Source organism: Sitophilus oryzae, unplaced genomic scaffold (genome assembly GCF_002938485.1).
Source record: "Sitophilus oryzae breed Bouriz unplaced genomic scaffold, Soryzae_2.0 scaffold_1430_pilon_pilon, whole genome shotgun sequence".
Lineage (NCBI taxonomy): Eukaryota > Metazoa > Arthropoda > Insecta > Coleoptera > Curculionidae > Sitophilus > Sitophilus oryzae.
This window is the reverse complement of record NW_022146094.1, coordinates 892,947-908,597: the sequence shown is the minus strand read 5'-3', so window position 1 is coordinate 908,597 and position 15,651 is coordinate 892,947. Positions and strand designations below refer to the sequence as shown.

The following is a 15,651-nucleotide window of genomic DNA, read 5'->3' as shown; positions in this document are numbered from 1 at the left end:
GACAATGGTCCGTCTCATTATCACACTAATTGCTATAATTATAGCTGAGTGAACTGAATGAAGTAGACGCCTGAAAATCATCTACACTGAAAAAAATCTTTAGAACACTTTAGTTTTTTAAAACAGATACATCTACAAAAACCGTTGACGTTCTGTTAAAATGACATTATATCATGTTAAACTTCATAATTAACAATTACTACCTGATAAGAATTACTTAATAAGGTAAAACCAAAAAGCCCCAAACTTTCTATATGATTATTTTTAATTTTTACGTATGTTATGTTCTTTAAAATCAAAGAAGCGATTGCCATACATTACTAACATCTACAGATGCATGAGCAATACATTTATTTTTATTAGATTGTATTAAAAAAGCCTCCTTTATTTTTCTTTTAGAGGCTATCGTTTCTTTCATTATAATTTTGGCGTTATTAAAATTTATTCTGTGCCCTGTGTCCCATGAATGATGACAAATCTTAGATTTGTGAAAATCTCCCTTTCTTAAATAATCTTTATGTTCTTTAATTTGAACATTTAAAGGTCTAGAAATTTATTGCATTCACATGGTATTTTGTATATTACATTTTTTGTTAGGTTGTACTCTCTTTCTCTTTCTCTTTCTCTTTCTCTTTCTCTTTCTCTTTCTCTTTTTTCTTTTTCTCTTTCTTTTTCTTTTTCATCTTTCGTTGTTAATAAATAAAAAATATATGTTTTTCAGCCTTTATTAAAAAAGATATTACACATAGATTATACACAAATACGATCGAAAAAACGGCGTCAAAGACGGCTGGGAAATGACAATCCATATAAAATGAAAAAGTCGTCTAAGGTTTGACCTCCCCAAAATTATCATCCATTGTCATTCTCAGCCGTCTTTGACGCGTTTTTTTTCGATCGTATAAATATATATTGTGTATAGACCATTATAGCAGATTTTTCTCTTTGTGTAGCATAAATTTTGAGCTGTCAAAGGACCGTCTGTCTGTCTGTCCGTCGTGAGGATTTTGGGCAGCCTTGCCTTGGGGGTCGCTAAAAGCGAAATTGCACCATAGACTCACATCATAGGTTCCAAGGTGGGGTTCCTGTGCGCTGGGAACCAAGCACAGCATATAAGCATTGTTTGGAGGAATAAGTGTGTCAGTCGTTCCGAATAGCGCATATTTTAATAAGAATTTTTGCGAGAAAAAAAAAGATTAAAAATGCACAGCAGTTTAACGGTAATTAGCTGTTTTAATTAATTGCAACTGAAAAAAAAGGTGTCGATTGTGGAGAAGCCGATGAAGTCTGAAATTGTTTGAAGTTTTTTGTGATAAAAATATAAGTGTTTTAGTGATATTAGAATTTGGAAAACGTGTCTATAAGAATAAGTATACACTATTTTCACCCATTTGAATGATCATAAATTTTATTATTTTTTTTTGTAAAATACCACTATTTTGAATCTAAATGGAAACTAGATGGTCAGTGGTCTCTTTTTGTACAGGTATATTAACTGGAAACATTATTATAATTAAAGAACTGATAGGCCTCGAAACGAAACATAAAAGAGGCTTTTTTAATCCAATCAAATATAAATAAATGTATTGTTTAGTCATCTGTAGATGTTCTGGAATGTATGGCTATCGCTCATTTGATTTTTTCCGTTGAACAGCATCACCAAAATTCAAAAAAAATATTTCATATACAGAAATTTTAACCTTTTTTTTTGGTTTTACCTCATTAGTAAATTGTTAATTTGTCGTTTGATTTTATATAAAGTCAGTACAGGGTAGAGTCTTAAATAAGTACAAATATATAGGTAGTGTATTTCGACCACACATAAATACGATTTAGTTTTGTAAAAAAAAAATTTGAAAAATTTTGAATTTTTTGGAAAAAAATTTTGGAATTTTTTTTAGTTAAAAAACATAATTTCTTCATAATATAGCAATATAGCCAGTAGGTTAAATTTACCAGAAAGAAAATCCACAAAAGATCTAGTGGTTCTCAAAGTTAAACCATCATTTTTTTTGGGAAATTTTCAAAAACGGTAAAGAGAAAAAATATGTTTCTTTGATCGATATCTACAAGCCCTGAAAATATTTGCACTTATTGAAGACTCACCCTGTATAATTCGAACGTTAACGATTTTTAATAAAGGTGTATGCTAAAAATCTAAAGTGTTCTAGTTACATTTGAAATCATTTCTTCCTTATTCTTTTGGTTTTTTGCTTCCGAAGATGGGTGAAGGTTTTTTCCCCTCATTTTTAACGTAAAATTGAAATTATCTTAAAAAAGTGTTAGATTTAAATGTGGAATTATTAGGATTTAAAATTTTAATATAGAATTTAAAAATCGTGGAATTTACTGATGGCGGTTTTTTTAGGAAATATATCGGGGTTGTCGCTCAAAATCGTATATTTAAACATAGGCTCTGATATGGCATTATACTGTTTTTTTCTCTGTTACAGTATTTTCTCTTTACTGTTTTCAAAAGAAATCCAAAATAACTGAGTTATTTTACTTTCAAAATTTAAAAAAAATTGTTTAAATTTTCAGAACCACTGACTTTTTCTGGATTTATTTCCTCTAAATTTAGTCTACCACCTATGTTGCCATATTATCAAGATATTATGTTTTTTTAACCGAAAATAAAAAAAATATATATTATTTTTTTTTTCGAAAAATACAAAATTTTCTGGAATATAAATATACCACTCCTAAAAATATTTGTACTAATTTAAGACACACCCTGTATAAATTTATAGGAAATATTTTCAACAGTATTCAATTTGCAAGTTGGTAAAGACTCTAGCCCAATAAAAATTTTAGCTACTTCGAGTTAAATCAGAAAAGTCAGGAAAAAAACGAAAAAAATAAAAAATAAAAATATGAAAATAAATTTTTCAAAATAAAGTGCATCTCGAGATATCTTTTGCACAAAACATACTGGATTGTGTATAAATATTATTCTAAAAAAGTTTTAACAAACATGTTTTTGAAAAACCCTGTAGATATTGCTCAACATCTGTAAATAATTATTTTTTACCAAAAGTAAAAGTGTCAGATGGTAAGCACTGGAATTTTTGGCAAACAAAAATTTTATTTGACTTCAATTTCTCACATCGACATCTGTCATGTATTAAAGCAACTACCAAAAATTATTTATGTGATGATAAATTAACGTGACGGTACTTTCAATTATTTTAGGTAATAATCTTTGGTGTATTTTCGTTGGTACCAAATATACACGGCGGAATTCTTTCGCAAGAAGAGGATCCTCATTATAAGTATAAGTATGTGCCTGAAGAAGTAGATTATCACGTGAGTATAAACAGTTTTTAATGTTTTTTTTTAATAAAAATATCGTTAGTTTTTTGAACAAAAGTGAACAAAAAATGAACAAAAGTGAACAAAAAATATTACATTATTTTTGGTATATATTTTTAAAATTCCAACACCCTGTGTATTGTACTGTATATTATACATTCTCTACTAAAGTTCTACACTAAGGCTTATTCAGGTAGCACTTGACAGCCATATGTTTTGTCAAGGCACTTTTGCCAAGGCATTTGACAGCCATATGTTTTGTCAAGAGACCTATTGTCGTCTGAGTCACAAACGTCACAAAAGAATTAATTTTTGCGACGTGATTGTCAATATAAAAAAGTAATTTTAACGCCTAGGCATAAAAGTAAAGCACTTATGCGCCTAAGAACAAGAGTAAAAATTAGTATTGTCTTTTTTTAGTCTCATCCAAAATACGCCTTTAAATATGGAGTATCAGATCCTCAGACAGGAGATCACAAATCACAGACGGAAGTACGTGATGGTGAAGTTGTCAAAGGGCAGTACTCATTGGTTGAACCCGATGGTTCCATCAGAACAGTCAATTACGTAGCCGATCCTGTAAATGGTAACATTTTTTTTAGAAAATTTGTTTTTAGTATCATCAAAAAAGAAAATTAGACCAATTTACATTTGATTGAACATTTTTGAAGCATTCTACGTAAAAGGGTGCTTTGGAAATGTTTTCATAGAAATATAAAATTTTCCATAACAAAAAAGTTACAGCGATTTGTTAAAAATGCATATTTTTGTAAAACACCCCGTAACTCCGAAACGGTAACAGATATTGATGTGCGGTTTTCACCATCATGTTTTTGATGAAAATTGAGCTCCAGACATCGATATTAGTTTTCATCTATCTCCTATAGAAAAGGGTGTTTTCATTACATTCAATCTAATCTACAATCTTTTACATAACAATATTTCTTTTATCAAATTCTTTGATAAATATCTCGAAAAAATACACAATACTAACAGATTTTTTCTTCAAACAATGGTACTACTTCCTGACTGTTTTCAGGCTTCAACGCTGTCGTTTCCAAAAGTGGGCCATCTGTCCATATCGAGCCGCAACAACATCTGGTACCGGAAACTGTAGTACAGGCAGCGCCACCTGTGTCTACTTACGTCAAAAAAGTCGTACCGACATACGTCAAGCAAGTGGTACCTGTTTATAAATCGCTACCGGCCGCGACACCTAGCATACAGTACCAGAAGCCGATCGTGAAGTACACCACGCCGATAGGTAAGAATTCTGTATTTTTACTTTTTTTAACAAGTTTCTATTCATTTTACTGGTAGTATACTTTTAAAAAATAGTACTGACGCTTTATGTTATTATTACATAAAAACATTCAAAAAAACAAATTTTGTGGAAAACAAATAGTGCTAAAAACTCCCATGTTTTTTGGAGGAATTGATCTTTTTTGAGAATAGATTATCTCTTATCTTTTTTATAAATTATTCGCCGGAACCTGTACTGCATTTTGAAAGTACCATCCATTTTAAGGAAGGTAGAGATAAGTGCCTTTTCTGGTACTTGTCTGCTTGTTAAAGTAGGAAATACCATCCAAAGAAAAAGGGTGAATAACCACTCCACCTCTATTTTAGTATAATTTTGCTTCCATTTGTTAATTTTTCTTACGAAAATATCAATATGAATTGATTGACAATGAATTAACAGACATTTTAGACGGTTTGTATATACATAAGTTTGAAATAATAGCGAATAAAATTAATATAATAAAGAAACATAACATTTCTTTGCAATACTAATAAAATAAAGTGTTCTGTAATACTGCATATAAATCTTTACTAGATGGCAGTGATTAAACATATTTGTTCTTTGAACTAAAATATATAGCAATTATAATTAAATTAATTTTCATTTGGGGTAAAATTGCTTGTGACAGTAGCATAAAATAAGATAAATTAATATTTATAACTAATAAAAATATTTAAGTCTCACCCACACAAAAGTTTCAAAACGCAATCAAACATTTTTCTTTAGTCAGGTACTAAAAAGTACATGAGGTACTATTTCCGCAGTTAATAAAAAATGCTTAATTTAAACAAATTTATTATAATTTAAAAAAATCACTATAAATACTATAAATTTTTTATTGCTTCAGATATAAAAAAACGAGATGGGGTTTGGTTTGGTTGTTACTAATTTTAAGGATCATTTAGTTAATATTAGGGGATCATCCTATACGGTTTCACATATTTTATTAATTTAATTTTTCCATTTTTAGATAATTCGTATTTAGGGTTGGATGGTTGTAATTATATTCTGTGTGATATATAAAACAATAGCAGCCAATTATTCAATTCATTTTTTCGGGGTTATATGTTTTTGACAATTGGCTTTCTATTTTCTTACTAAATTGAAAATTGTTAAAGAAAGCGGAATGAATATATGTCGAAAAAAATTGGGCAATACATTTCAATGTAATTATAGATGACTTACATGATACAGTATCAATATTTCTCCAATTATACAGGGTTGTTCACCACATACGACACGGAGTATTGTAGCTAAACGATGAGATTTTTACAAATTGTAAGCTTGGGGTTCGTTGAAGGACTATTAGAGCTACAATTTAAAAATATTTTTACAAGATACAGAGTGTCCCAAATAAATAAAAAATATCAAAGTTGTATTTTTTTAAATGGAACACCCTGTATATTATTACATTTTTAATTTCTACGATTAAAATAAAGGTAAATTTGATTAAGCTTTATTATACTTAAACCTTACCGTTTTGAAATATTTTCAATTTTGTGAAATTGCAGTAAAATTTTAAAGCTTCATTCCTCCAAGGGTATCAATGTTTTTAATACTAAATATTTAATGAAGTTTATTTATTGATCAGTTATTGTGTTGCAATAATAAAAATAATACTACCTTATACAGAGTGTCTAAAAATTTATTTTAAATAATTATTAGCTTCAAACGGCAATAACTTCTTTAATTTAAATGGAATGCCCTGTATATTTTAGGAGAATCAGAGGCACAATTAAATTGTCTATCAAATTGTATTATACCGTTTTTTACCTATCCCTTCAAGTTTTCGTAGAAAATGCATTTTCTTATAATTTAGACCTCATTTATCAATATATCCATGGAATATTGACATTTTAGATTGTTTTTAAAGCAACAAATGTACAAAATATACAGACTAGTAATATTATCGTATATTACTAGCCCATTTGTATGCAAAAAGAAAACTATTTAAATCTTTATAAAAGAGTATATCATTAATTAAATATAACACCATTATTTCCGCCCATATACTAATTAATGACATACTTAATTGTGTTCGTTAATAAATTATTATAAATAAATGTGGATTTTTGAGTCAGAAATCAATATAATAATAAGTTATCAAATTAAAGTCTTTGTTGTTATAAATAAGCATTTATTAAAAAATGAAATATCATTTTTAAGGTGTTACTTTTTATCACACTGTCTAATGCCCATACAAAATTCAATTTTTTAGTATTTGGAGCAATTATTATTAATCAACGCAAACAGTCAGTTAATGTAGTTTGAATACTGGAATCATATTAATTGGTCCTCTTTAACAAATATTTAAACAGTTTTTTTTATTTTTTAATGAAATAAACGAATTATATCGACAATATTAGTATCTGTACTCTTTAAAAATTTGGTACATCTTTAAAAATAATCTAAAATGTCAATAGTCCATGGGGATAATTTGATAGACAATTAAATTGTGCATCTGATTCTCGTTAATAAATATCTTATAATAGTTAATAATATATATAAATAGATCTTTAATAAATAAGGTACAACCTAGCATTTTTGTGTTTACATCTTGTTTGTATATCTTAGGTACCTTTGTTTTTTACCCTAAGATTTAATTAATTATATCATTTGTCTGAGAACTGATGTACATATCTTTAATAGTGACATACAAGCAAAGATCAATTAAATCAAACAAAGGAGTAGGTTCATAAATAATTTAGTACCATACATTAGCATACACACACGTATGCTAATTGACTTCGAAGACTTATTATAAGTGCTACAGTTTTTTTGTGCCATTTTTCAGACACACAATAATCGGAAATGCTCGCCAGCAAAGAAATGTGGCATTTCGTTTTAAAAACCTGTTTAATTGTGTTTTTTTTTCGTAAGGATTCTTATAATGTCAAACTGGATTACTTATCATGCAGCCTTGATATTTACGAAATTAGTCCTGCTGCTACTTAACGAGTACCCGAAAATTCGTCTAGAATATTAAATTAGATTCCACAATTATATTTGCATGTGTGTGGAGAAAAAATACAATACCTGTTATACGCTTTTATTTAACTTGCAATGTTGTACCTTTTAAAATTTTGGAACTATATTTTTCAGCAAATTTTGTTAAAAAAACATAGTTTCATAGTTGTCGATTTTCGAAAGAAATCAGTACATGTATATTATTTCGTATATTTTTCATTTTATTGATTTTATGCAACATGTCACATTTTTTCTCATCATAGAAACTATCGTTTTCTTAAACATTATGGAAAGCACTGTCCATTAAAATGTTGTATCCTATGTTATAGGGCTTGTTTCTCTCTACAATTTCCTGTCTCACAATGTACCGTTTGTGTCCAGGAAGGGTTTATAGTTTCATAGTTGTCGATTTTCGAAAGAAATCAGTAGGTACTTGTATATTATTTCCTATATTTTTCATTTTATTGATTTTATGGAAAGCACTGTTCATTAAAATGTTGTATCCTATGTTATAGGGCTTGTTTCTCTCTACAATTTCCTGTCTCACAATGTACTGTTTATATCAGGGAAGGGATCATAGTTTCATAGTTGTCGATTTTCGAAAGAAATCAGTACATGTTTATTATTTCGTATATTTTTTATTATATTGATTTTATGGAAAGCACTGTTCATTTTATTTTGTAGATTTTGTTACAGTGGCGAAAAACCCAAAAGTCTTTTGGAGAAACATTCGTTTATATTTCTTATAACAAATAGTATTTAGCAAGCTGAAGTGCGATTGTCTTATTAAAAACAAGTGTTCGCCAATATTTGAATAGCGTGAAAAGGTTTTTTTCGTCATGTTCTAAAGAAACACAAATATATGTATATACCGTCTGCATAAATCAACATTTACTTTAGTTAAATATGTTATTCCAGACAGCTTTAGAGCCATACGTGATATACAAGGGTTAATCAAATTTATCTAAATGCAGAGGTGGGTAACATGGTTTTTGAAATGTATTTAAAATAAAAATACAAAATAGATAATAGAAAAACTATTTAAAAAACAAAGTAGAAAATACTTTTTAAAATTGTATTTAAAATACCAAATAGAAAATGGATATTTTGTATGGCTATTTTAAATAATTTTATTTGAAATAGTTACCTACCTCTGTCTAAATAATAGGTAATATATAGGGTTAGTCTTAAATAAATGCAAATATTTCTAGAGATGGTAGAACTCGATAAGAGAAATATATTCTTCCTCTACTATTTTTCAAATAAGTTGGACTTCATAATTGACTTGAAGATAATTTAAAAAGAAATATTTTTGCTTTAATTTTGAGAACCACTGTATTTTTTTTGAGTTTTCGATCTTTTAAATTTAATCTATTTTCTGTATTGCCATTATATCATTACATAGATATTATGTTTATAACTAAAAATTAAAAAGAAAATCCAATTGTTTTTGAAAAAATACAAAATTTTCAAAAAAAAAAAGTTTTTTTTATAAACAAGTGCTGCTACATAAAGTCTATATGCAAACTAAAATAAAGTCTTGTAAATTTGATATGACCCTCGTATTTTAATAGACTCATTTATTATATAACTTTCTTTTAAACCAAAACACTACGAAATTTAAATAAACATTACCGTAATATTACGAGCTTATACTCTTATAACGGATTTGTTGTTATTCAGCGCTGGTATTAAAAATAAGTATAACAATAAGGCGGAGTGCAATACTTTAATAAATGGTATAAATAATAATATTGCGTTTCTTAGATAATCTCTCTATAAATTTATGTGGTAATAACGGTAGCGAAATTATTGATATAAATAACGTATTGAACCAGATTAAATATCAGAAAAATACTAGCTAATAGATTTTTTCTTTATATAGCTTTTTTATATATTTTATAAAATACTAGCGTGTACCCAAGCGACTTCGTTCGTGTCGAATTAATCATTTGTAATGGTGATGATAAAGCAAAGCAAGAATTTCCATTAACATACAAACTGGATAAAATTTTCTCACATATTTGCTTTTTACGTCAAGCGCTTGAAGCCGGATCGTGATTGATTAATCAATGACCAGATTTTTCGAAACACCATGTATACATTTTTAAAAAATCTTAAAATATGTAAAAAAACAAAATAAAATATACGTGTTTAGGCGTTTTTTCGGAAACTTGACCGTTTTTTAAATAAAAAATATTGTAATATTTGAGGGGTGGTTTCGCCCCCTTGGAACTGGAATTTCGAAAAATCCCTCCTTATCGAACCTCTACACCCTATAGTCAATCCGTTTTCCAAAAATCAGCTTTTTACGTCAAGCGCTTTAAGCAGGATCGAGATTAATTAGTATGTCAGTCACTTAAGGATTCTATATATTTTGTATAGATGAAAGTTCTTTTTTTAATTAGAGATATCTATGTATGTTCTTTAAAATTTAAATACCTAGGCTGCCTCGTTACAAACAGATGGGATCCAGAAGTCGAGATCAGAAGCAGAATTGAACAAGCTCGATCAACTTTTCTTAAACTTAAAAAATTCCTAACGAATAATGATCTCAGCTTTCAACTCAGATATAGAATGGTTAAATGTTATGTCTGGTCCGTCTTGTTGTATGGTGTCGAAGCCTGGACTCTTAAAGTAACCTCGATAAACAGACTGGAGGCATTTGAAATGTGGACTCTTAGAAGAATGTTTAGAATCCCTTGGACAGACCTGGTAAGAAATGAAGAAGTTCTTGGAAAAGCCGGTCTGACTAGCCGTGAACTATTCGACGCCATTAAGAAAAGAAAGACGTCTTATTTGGGACACATCCTGCGTGGTCCTCGTTATGAATTCCAACGTCTTATCCTACAAGGAAAAATCGAAGGAAAAAGGGGAATAGGAAGAAAAAAACTTTCATGGCTCAGGAACATTCGACAATGGACGGGAATACATGACTTTATGTCTCTCCAAAATACTGCTTTAAATAGAGAAATCTGACAGGATGCAAATGGACGGTCGCCTACGCAGGAATCTGCTTGGCACTTTAAGAAGAAGAAGAATGTATGTTCTTTAAAAAAACTTTTTTCATACCAATATCTGACCTGTTTTTTTTGTGATTTTCCTCTTCTGTACAAGTTAGTAACGGTTTAAACAAATCTGCAAAAAAATTTGGTACATATAAACATAACCTCGATGATGGATTACGTACTATAAATAAAGACTATACAGGGTGGTCCGAACTGTATGCCGGCAATATATTCTGCAGATAAAAATAAGTAAAAAAGTTCGTACAAATGTATGTCCTAAAATGCTTAGTTTTGGGGATACCGAGTTTAGAAGTTTCATTTTAATTTTTTTTATGTAAAAAATCACGTAAATGTAAATGTTTTCACTTAGTAGTTTTATACAGGTACGGACGGAAAGTTACTACTCTTCAAAACAGTTTAAACATTTGTAAGTGGCGCCCCCTAAAAATAAGATTCATACTGACATCAAAATCAAATTTCGCGTGTTAAAAAACTCCCAGACACTAGTTTTCATCCAAATATTGACGTTACTACAAACCCTGTATCTCCGAAGAGTTGTTGTTGGATCCTGTATCTCCAAACAACAATTTTTCCAAACAACAGGAAAAAACTATTTTCTGTTTGTCAAATACTGAAACTTATGTGGTAGCGCTCCCCGTATCCCCATACAAAACGTAAATCACGAATATTCTCAAAGTAGTTCGTTCGTACCCACATTTCCCATCGATTCTGCCGCATTTTTTATTCAAAATTAACGCAATGCATTTCATCGTTAGGCGGTTGCGTCATTGCGATGATTCAACAACCAATCAAAATTCACAGATGACATTTTAAGGTTATACCGATGATGGCAGACGGTATCAGCTTATAGAAAGGAACAGCGAAACGGACGAATGTTAGAGATCAAATGTCAGATTTTTTATTTCGGAATCATCAAAGCTGGGAATCTATGTCTAAAGGCCCATTTACATGTCGTCGTTCCTTGTAAGGAAGAGTATAGTACGTCGAAGAAGGGAGATTTTGAGTTGTATCTATTTTGCGACAATTGAATAGAACTATTATCTCAAAATATAAGGGTGGTACGAACTGTATTCCGGAAATTTTGGCAGCATACTCTGTAGATAAAAATGAGTAAAAAAGTTCGTATAAATGTATGTCCTAAAATGCTTACTTTCGGAGATACAGGGTGTACAAGTTTCATTTTTATTTGAATGTTTTCCAAATAATTTTTAAAGCAACGTCAATATTTGAATGAAATTAGGTGTCTGGGAGTTTTTTGACATGAGAAATTTGATTTTGATGTCAATATGACTCCTAATTTTAGAGGGCACCACCTACATATTTTTTAACTGGTTTGAAGTATAATAACTGTTCGTCCGTACCTGTATAAAAGTACTGAGTAAAAAAATATACATTTACGGTGTTTTTACGTAAAAAATGCCTCTTGCTAAAAATCGCTACAAGTAATGGTTTTCGAAATATTTGGAATCGATATTATCAATACCTGTCATCATTGACATAAATTAAACATGTTAACTAAATAGTTATTAGACCGAAATCATAAATCTGTTTTATTATCACTTTTTCGAAGAAAAATTTATGATTAATTTTAAAAAAAGTTTATCATTTCGGTCAAATAAGTATCTACTCAACATGCTTATTTTTTGTCAATAATGACATATATTGATATGGAATACACAGGGTGATTCAGATTTTACTAGAATAACTTCAGGTATCTCGATAGAACTAACCGAAATAATGATTTTGAATTATAAACCATACTCCAAAAACGCTTCCGCTTGGAGTAAAATGGCGCTAAAATTGGCAACGTGGCTGATATGTGTGAAAAAAATTGGATTAATTGCTATACAGGGTGTTGTTTTTGTGAGTGTCAACTGCACGGAATCTTGTAGAACTTTTTTGTCGCACGCCACTGGATAAATTTGTTTTTTTTTCTGATACCTTCCGTCTTTTTACTAATTTTTCTTGTTCTTAAAGTTTTTTGATCTGTCGTCTTAGTTTTCGAGATATTCCACAAAATTCAGGACATAGCTCGGCTGCGTTCGAAAAATGTTACTTAATTAGCAGCATGCCTTGGAGAACTTAATTCAAATTTTGGCGCCATTTTACTCCAATCGGAAGTTATTCTAGTAAAATCTGAATCACCCTGTATATGGAAATGTATATTTTTCACTCAGTAGTTTTATATAGGTACGGACGAAAAGTTATTACTCTCCAAACCAGATAAAAAAATTGTAGGTGGCGCTCTCTAGAATAGGAGCCATATTGACATCAAAATCCAAATTTCTTATGTCAAAAAAACCCCAGACACCAATTTTCATCCAAATATTGACGTTACGTCAGAAATTATTTAGAAAAAATCGAAATAAAAATAAATTTAGAGCATTTTAGAACATAGGTACATTTATACAAACTTTTTTACTTATTTTTATCTGTAAAATATGCTGCCAAAGTTTCCGGAATACAGTTCGGACCACCCTGTATATTTTCTTCTAGTGGGCCGATTTTGATGATTTTTAAAGTAATTTGTAGGTGAATTATTTGACTTTTTAGTATCTCTTTGAAAATTAAAAAGGAAAATTTTCATCTGTCAATTATATGAGGGAAAACAGTATGTTGATATTTTTGTGAACTTTTAAAACACTGTGGAATAAGTTAACATAGCAAGGAATTTAAAAATAATTTTATCATCTAGGTACATTCTTTCTCGATAGTTTGTTTTTTGGTTTATCTCTATAGCCTTATTTTTGTTGGAGATATTCGTTTTTGAAGAAGACACTAACATTTTTTTCGTAATTTTTACATTAAATATATGGTCCTAATCAACACACCTAGTAAAATGTAATCCCAAAGCAGGCCTTCTTGTCATAAGATTTGTTTCGTTTAATCTTCTTCTTTACAGTTCGTTCAGTTAGATGTCCGTTCCTTAGGCGCAATTCACTGTAATTTTTTTTTCGGTTTCTTAGCGATAAACTTACAATAAATCCATCGTCTCGATTCAAAGTTCTGGACGTCAAGCTAAATCTGCTAGCGTCATCATTTTGATCTTTATCATCTTCAGTTTAAAGCAACTATAGCGGATACAACTTCTGGACTTAGAGAATATTGCAAAACGTTCAGTAAAAAACAGGATAAGCTTTTATTAAGGTAAATACCACAGATACACTTCAAATCAGAATCCGGGTACTTTTTTAAATGTCAGACGATCTCAACTCCTGACAAGGATCTTTTTAATTCGCTATTTTACAGATTTAAAATTTTGTTTATATGTTTCATCGATACGTTTCTCAATCACTTTAATATTAAAAACCACTTGCATGATTATTGTTATTAAGATATACATTTCCTAGTACTATTTTAACATCGTTTCTAGTTCCTTGTTTCGGGTTTTCAGATTAGTACTTATTTTTAACCTTTTAAACAGAAAAAAATTAAATCTATTTGAATGTATTTAAGTCAGTTTTTGACATGATTCCTCAGTTAAAACAAAAGCATGATTTATTAGTTTCATGTAATATCAATTCGAGGTATTTAATTATAAGTGGATTAAGAGGGATTAATACGATTCTACGTATTTGTTTTAAATATTATACTTGATACAGGGCAAGTCTTAAGTAAGAGTACATACTATTTTTATAAAATATGCCGGTACTGTTAGAAGACATCTGAAAAATATTCTCGTTGGTAAACAGTGGGGTTTACGAAAAAAACCCTAAAATATTTAAAAAAAAGCATGTTTTTTGGACTTATTTTTTATTTATTTTTTTAAGTAATAACCTCATTTTTTTATGTTTTTTAGGCTTTCCAAAAACTTATTACAACGATTACGAAACAGCATATGCCTACCCTGGAAACTACGACTATTACGGGGATATCCACAGTCACTATTAAGAAAAATGAAGATATTATCCATCAGTAACTTTCGTTGAGGCCTAATATGGTCAGCTCTCATTCACTTTACAAGAGCCTCAAGTATTTAATGTACAGTGTGTTCACCATCAGAAAAAATATCTATACAACAATATTCAGAAGATACAGGACAATTTTGATGTTTTTTGGTTATTTTGCAAGTTAGAATGTGATTATTCAGACAAAATACTTCAACATTTTTTTTTAAACTAATATCTACCAAGAGAGCTAACGGCTAAAATATAAGTTAACGCCCTGTATAAGAAAGCAGGAATTTATTTAAGATAAATATCGTTTTCTTCAATTTCAAGTGGTCTATATAAAGTTAGGTTATGTTTACATTGCCAGAGGTTTCATTTGATTTGCCTTTACTTACATACGAAATATTTTCTTTGAATTCTGTATTATAGCTTGGATGTCTCAAAGTTTAACATAATATTTTAACAATAATATAAAATATATTTAATATTTTTACCTAGATTTTGTAAGAAAATATACAAAATGGAAAATATTTTTTTATCGAAATGTATAGTTTAAAAAATATTATTAATGTATTATTAAAACAACAAAACATTGAATAAGAAATATTTTTATTGTAAAGTACAATTATTAAAATAGTGTACACACGTTATACTAATATAAATTTAGAGTATTTTATGTTATATTTTATTAATATTCACCAAAGATTGTTAAAATCGTACGTATTTTTGTATATATTTGCCATAATAATAAAAATGTTTTTATAGTTACATTTATTTTTAACATATTTTTGATGAGGTATTTTTGAGAATTTTTTTTTCCTGACACTTCATTGAAAATTGAAAAAAAAACTTTTTATAGCTGCAGATTCATTCATCGAAAATTTATTGACGGTGTATGCAATGTTGCCACATCCTGTGTTACCCACATTCTGCATATTTTAGTGTTTATACGGGGTGAGTCTTAAATAAGTGCAAATATTTCCAGGGCTGGTAGATCTTGATAAAAGAAATATATTTTCTCTTTATCCTTTTCAAATGAGTTCAAAATAATCGAGTTATTTTACTTTGAAAATTTCCAAAAAAAAATATTTTTTGCTTAAATTTTTAGAACCACTGGTTCTTTTCTGGGTTTTCTTTCTTGTAAATTTGA

The 15,651-nt window shown here is 29.1% G+C and overlaps 1 protein-coding gene across 1 annotated transcript; it reads left to right on the top strand.

Moving 5' to 3' along the window:
- Positions 1 to 1,074: 1,074 nt before the first annotated feature.
- Positions 1,075 to 15,021, top strand: LOC115876257 (cuticle protein 19.8-like). Its single transcript, XM_030891965.1, has 5 exons — positions 1,075 to 1,220; positions 3,193 to 3,306; positions 3,733 to 3,898; positions 4,352 to 4,576; positions 14,411 to 15,021. Exons 1-5 carry the CDS (start codon positions 1,203 to 1,205, stop codon positions 14,500 to 14,502), a joined length of 615 nt encoding a protein of 204 aa, XP_030747825.1. The 5' UTR covers positions 1,075 to 1,202; the 3' UTR covers positions 14,503 to 15,021.
- The last annotated feature ends 630 nt before the right edge of the window (positions 15,022 to 15,651 follow it).

Bases quoted from the DNA above. Each gene is read 5' to 3' on its own strand.
- LOC115876257 (XM_030891965.1), top strand. The intron at 3,899-4,351 runs GTAACATTTTTT...GACTGTTTTCAG, and splicing joins CGTAGCCGATCCTGTAAATG to GCTTCAACGCTGTCGTTTCC. The intron at 4,577-14,410 runs GTAAGAATTCTG...TATGTTTTTTAG, and splicing joins GAAGTACACCACGCCGATAG to GCTTTCCAAAAACTTATTAC.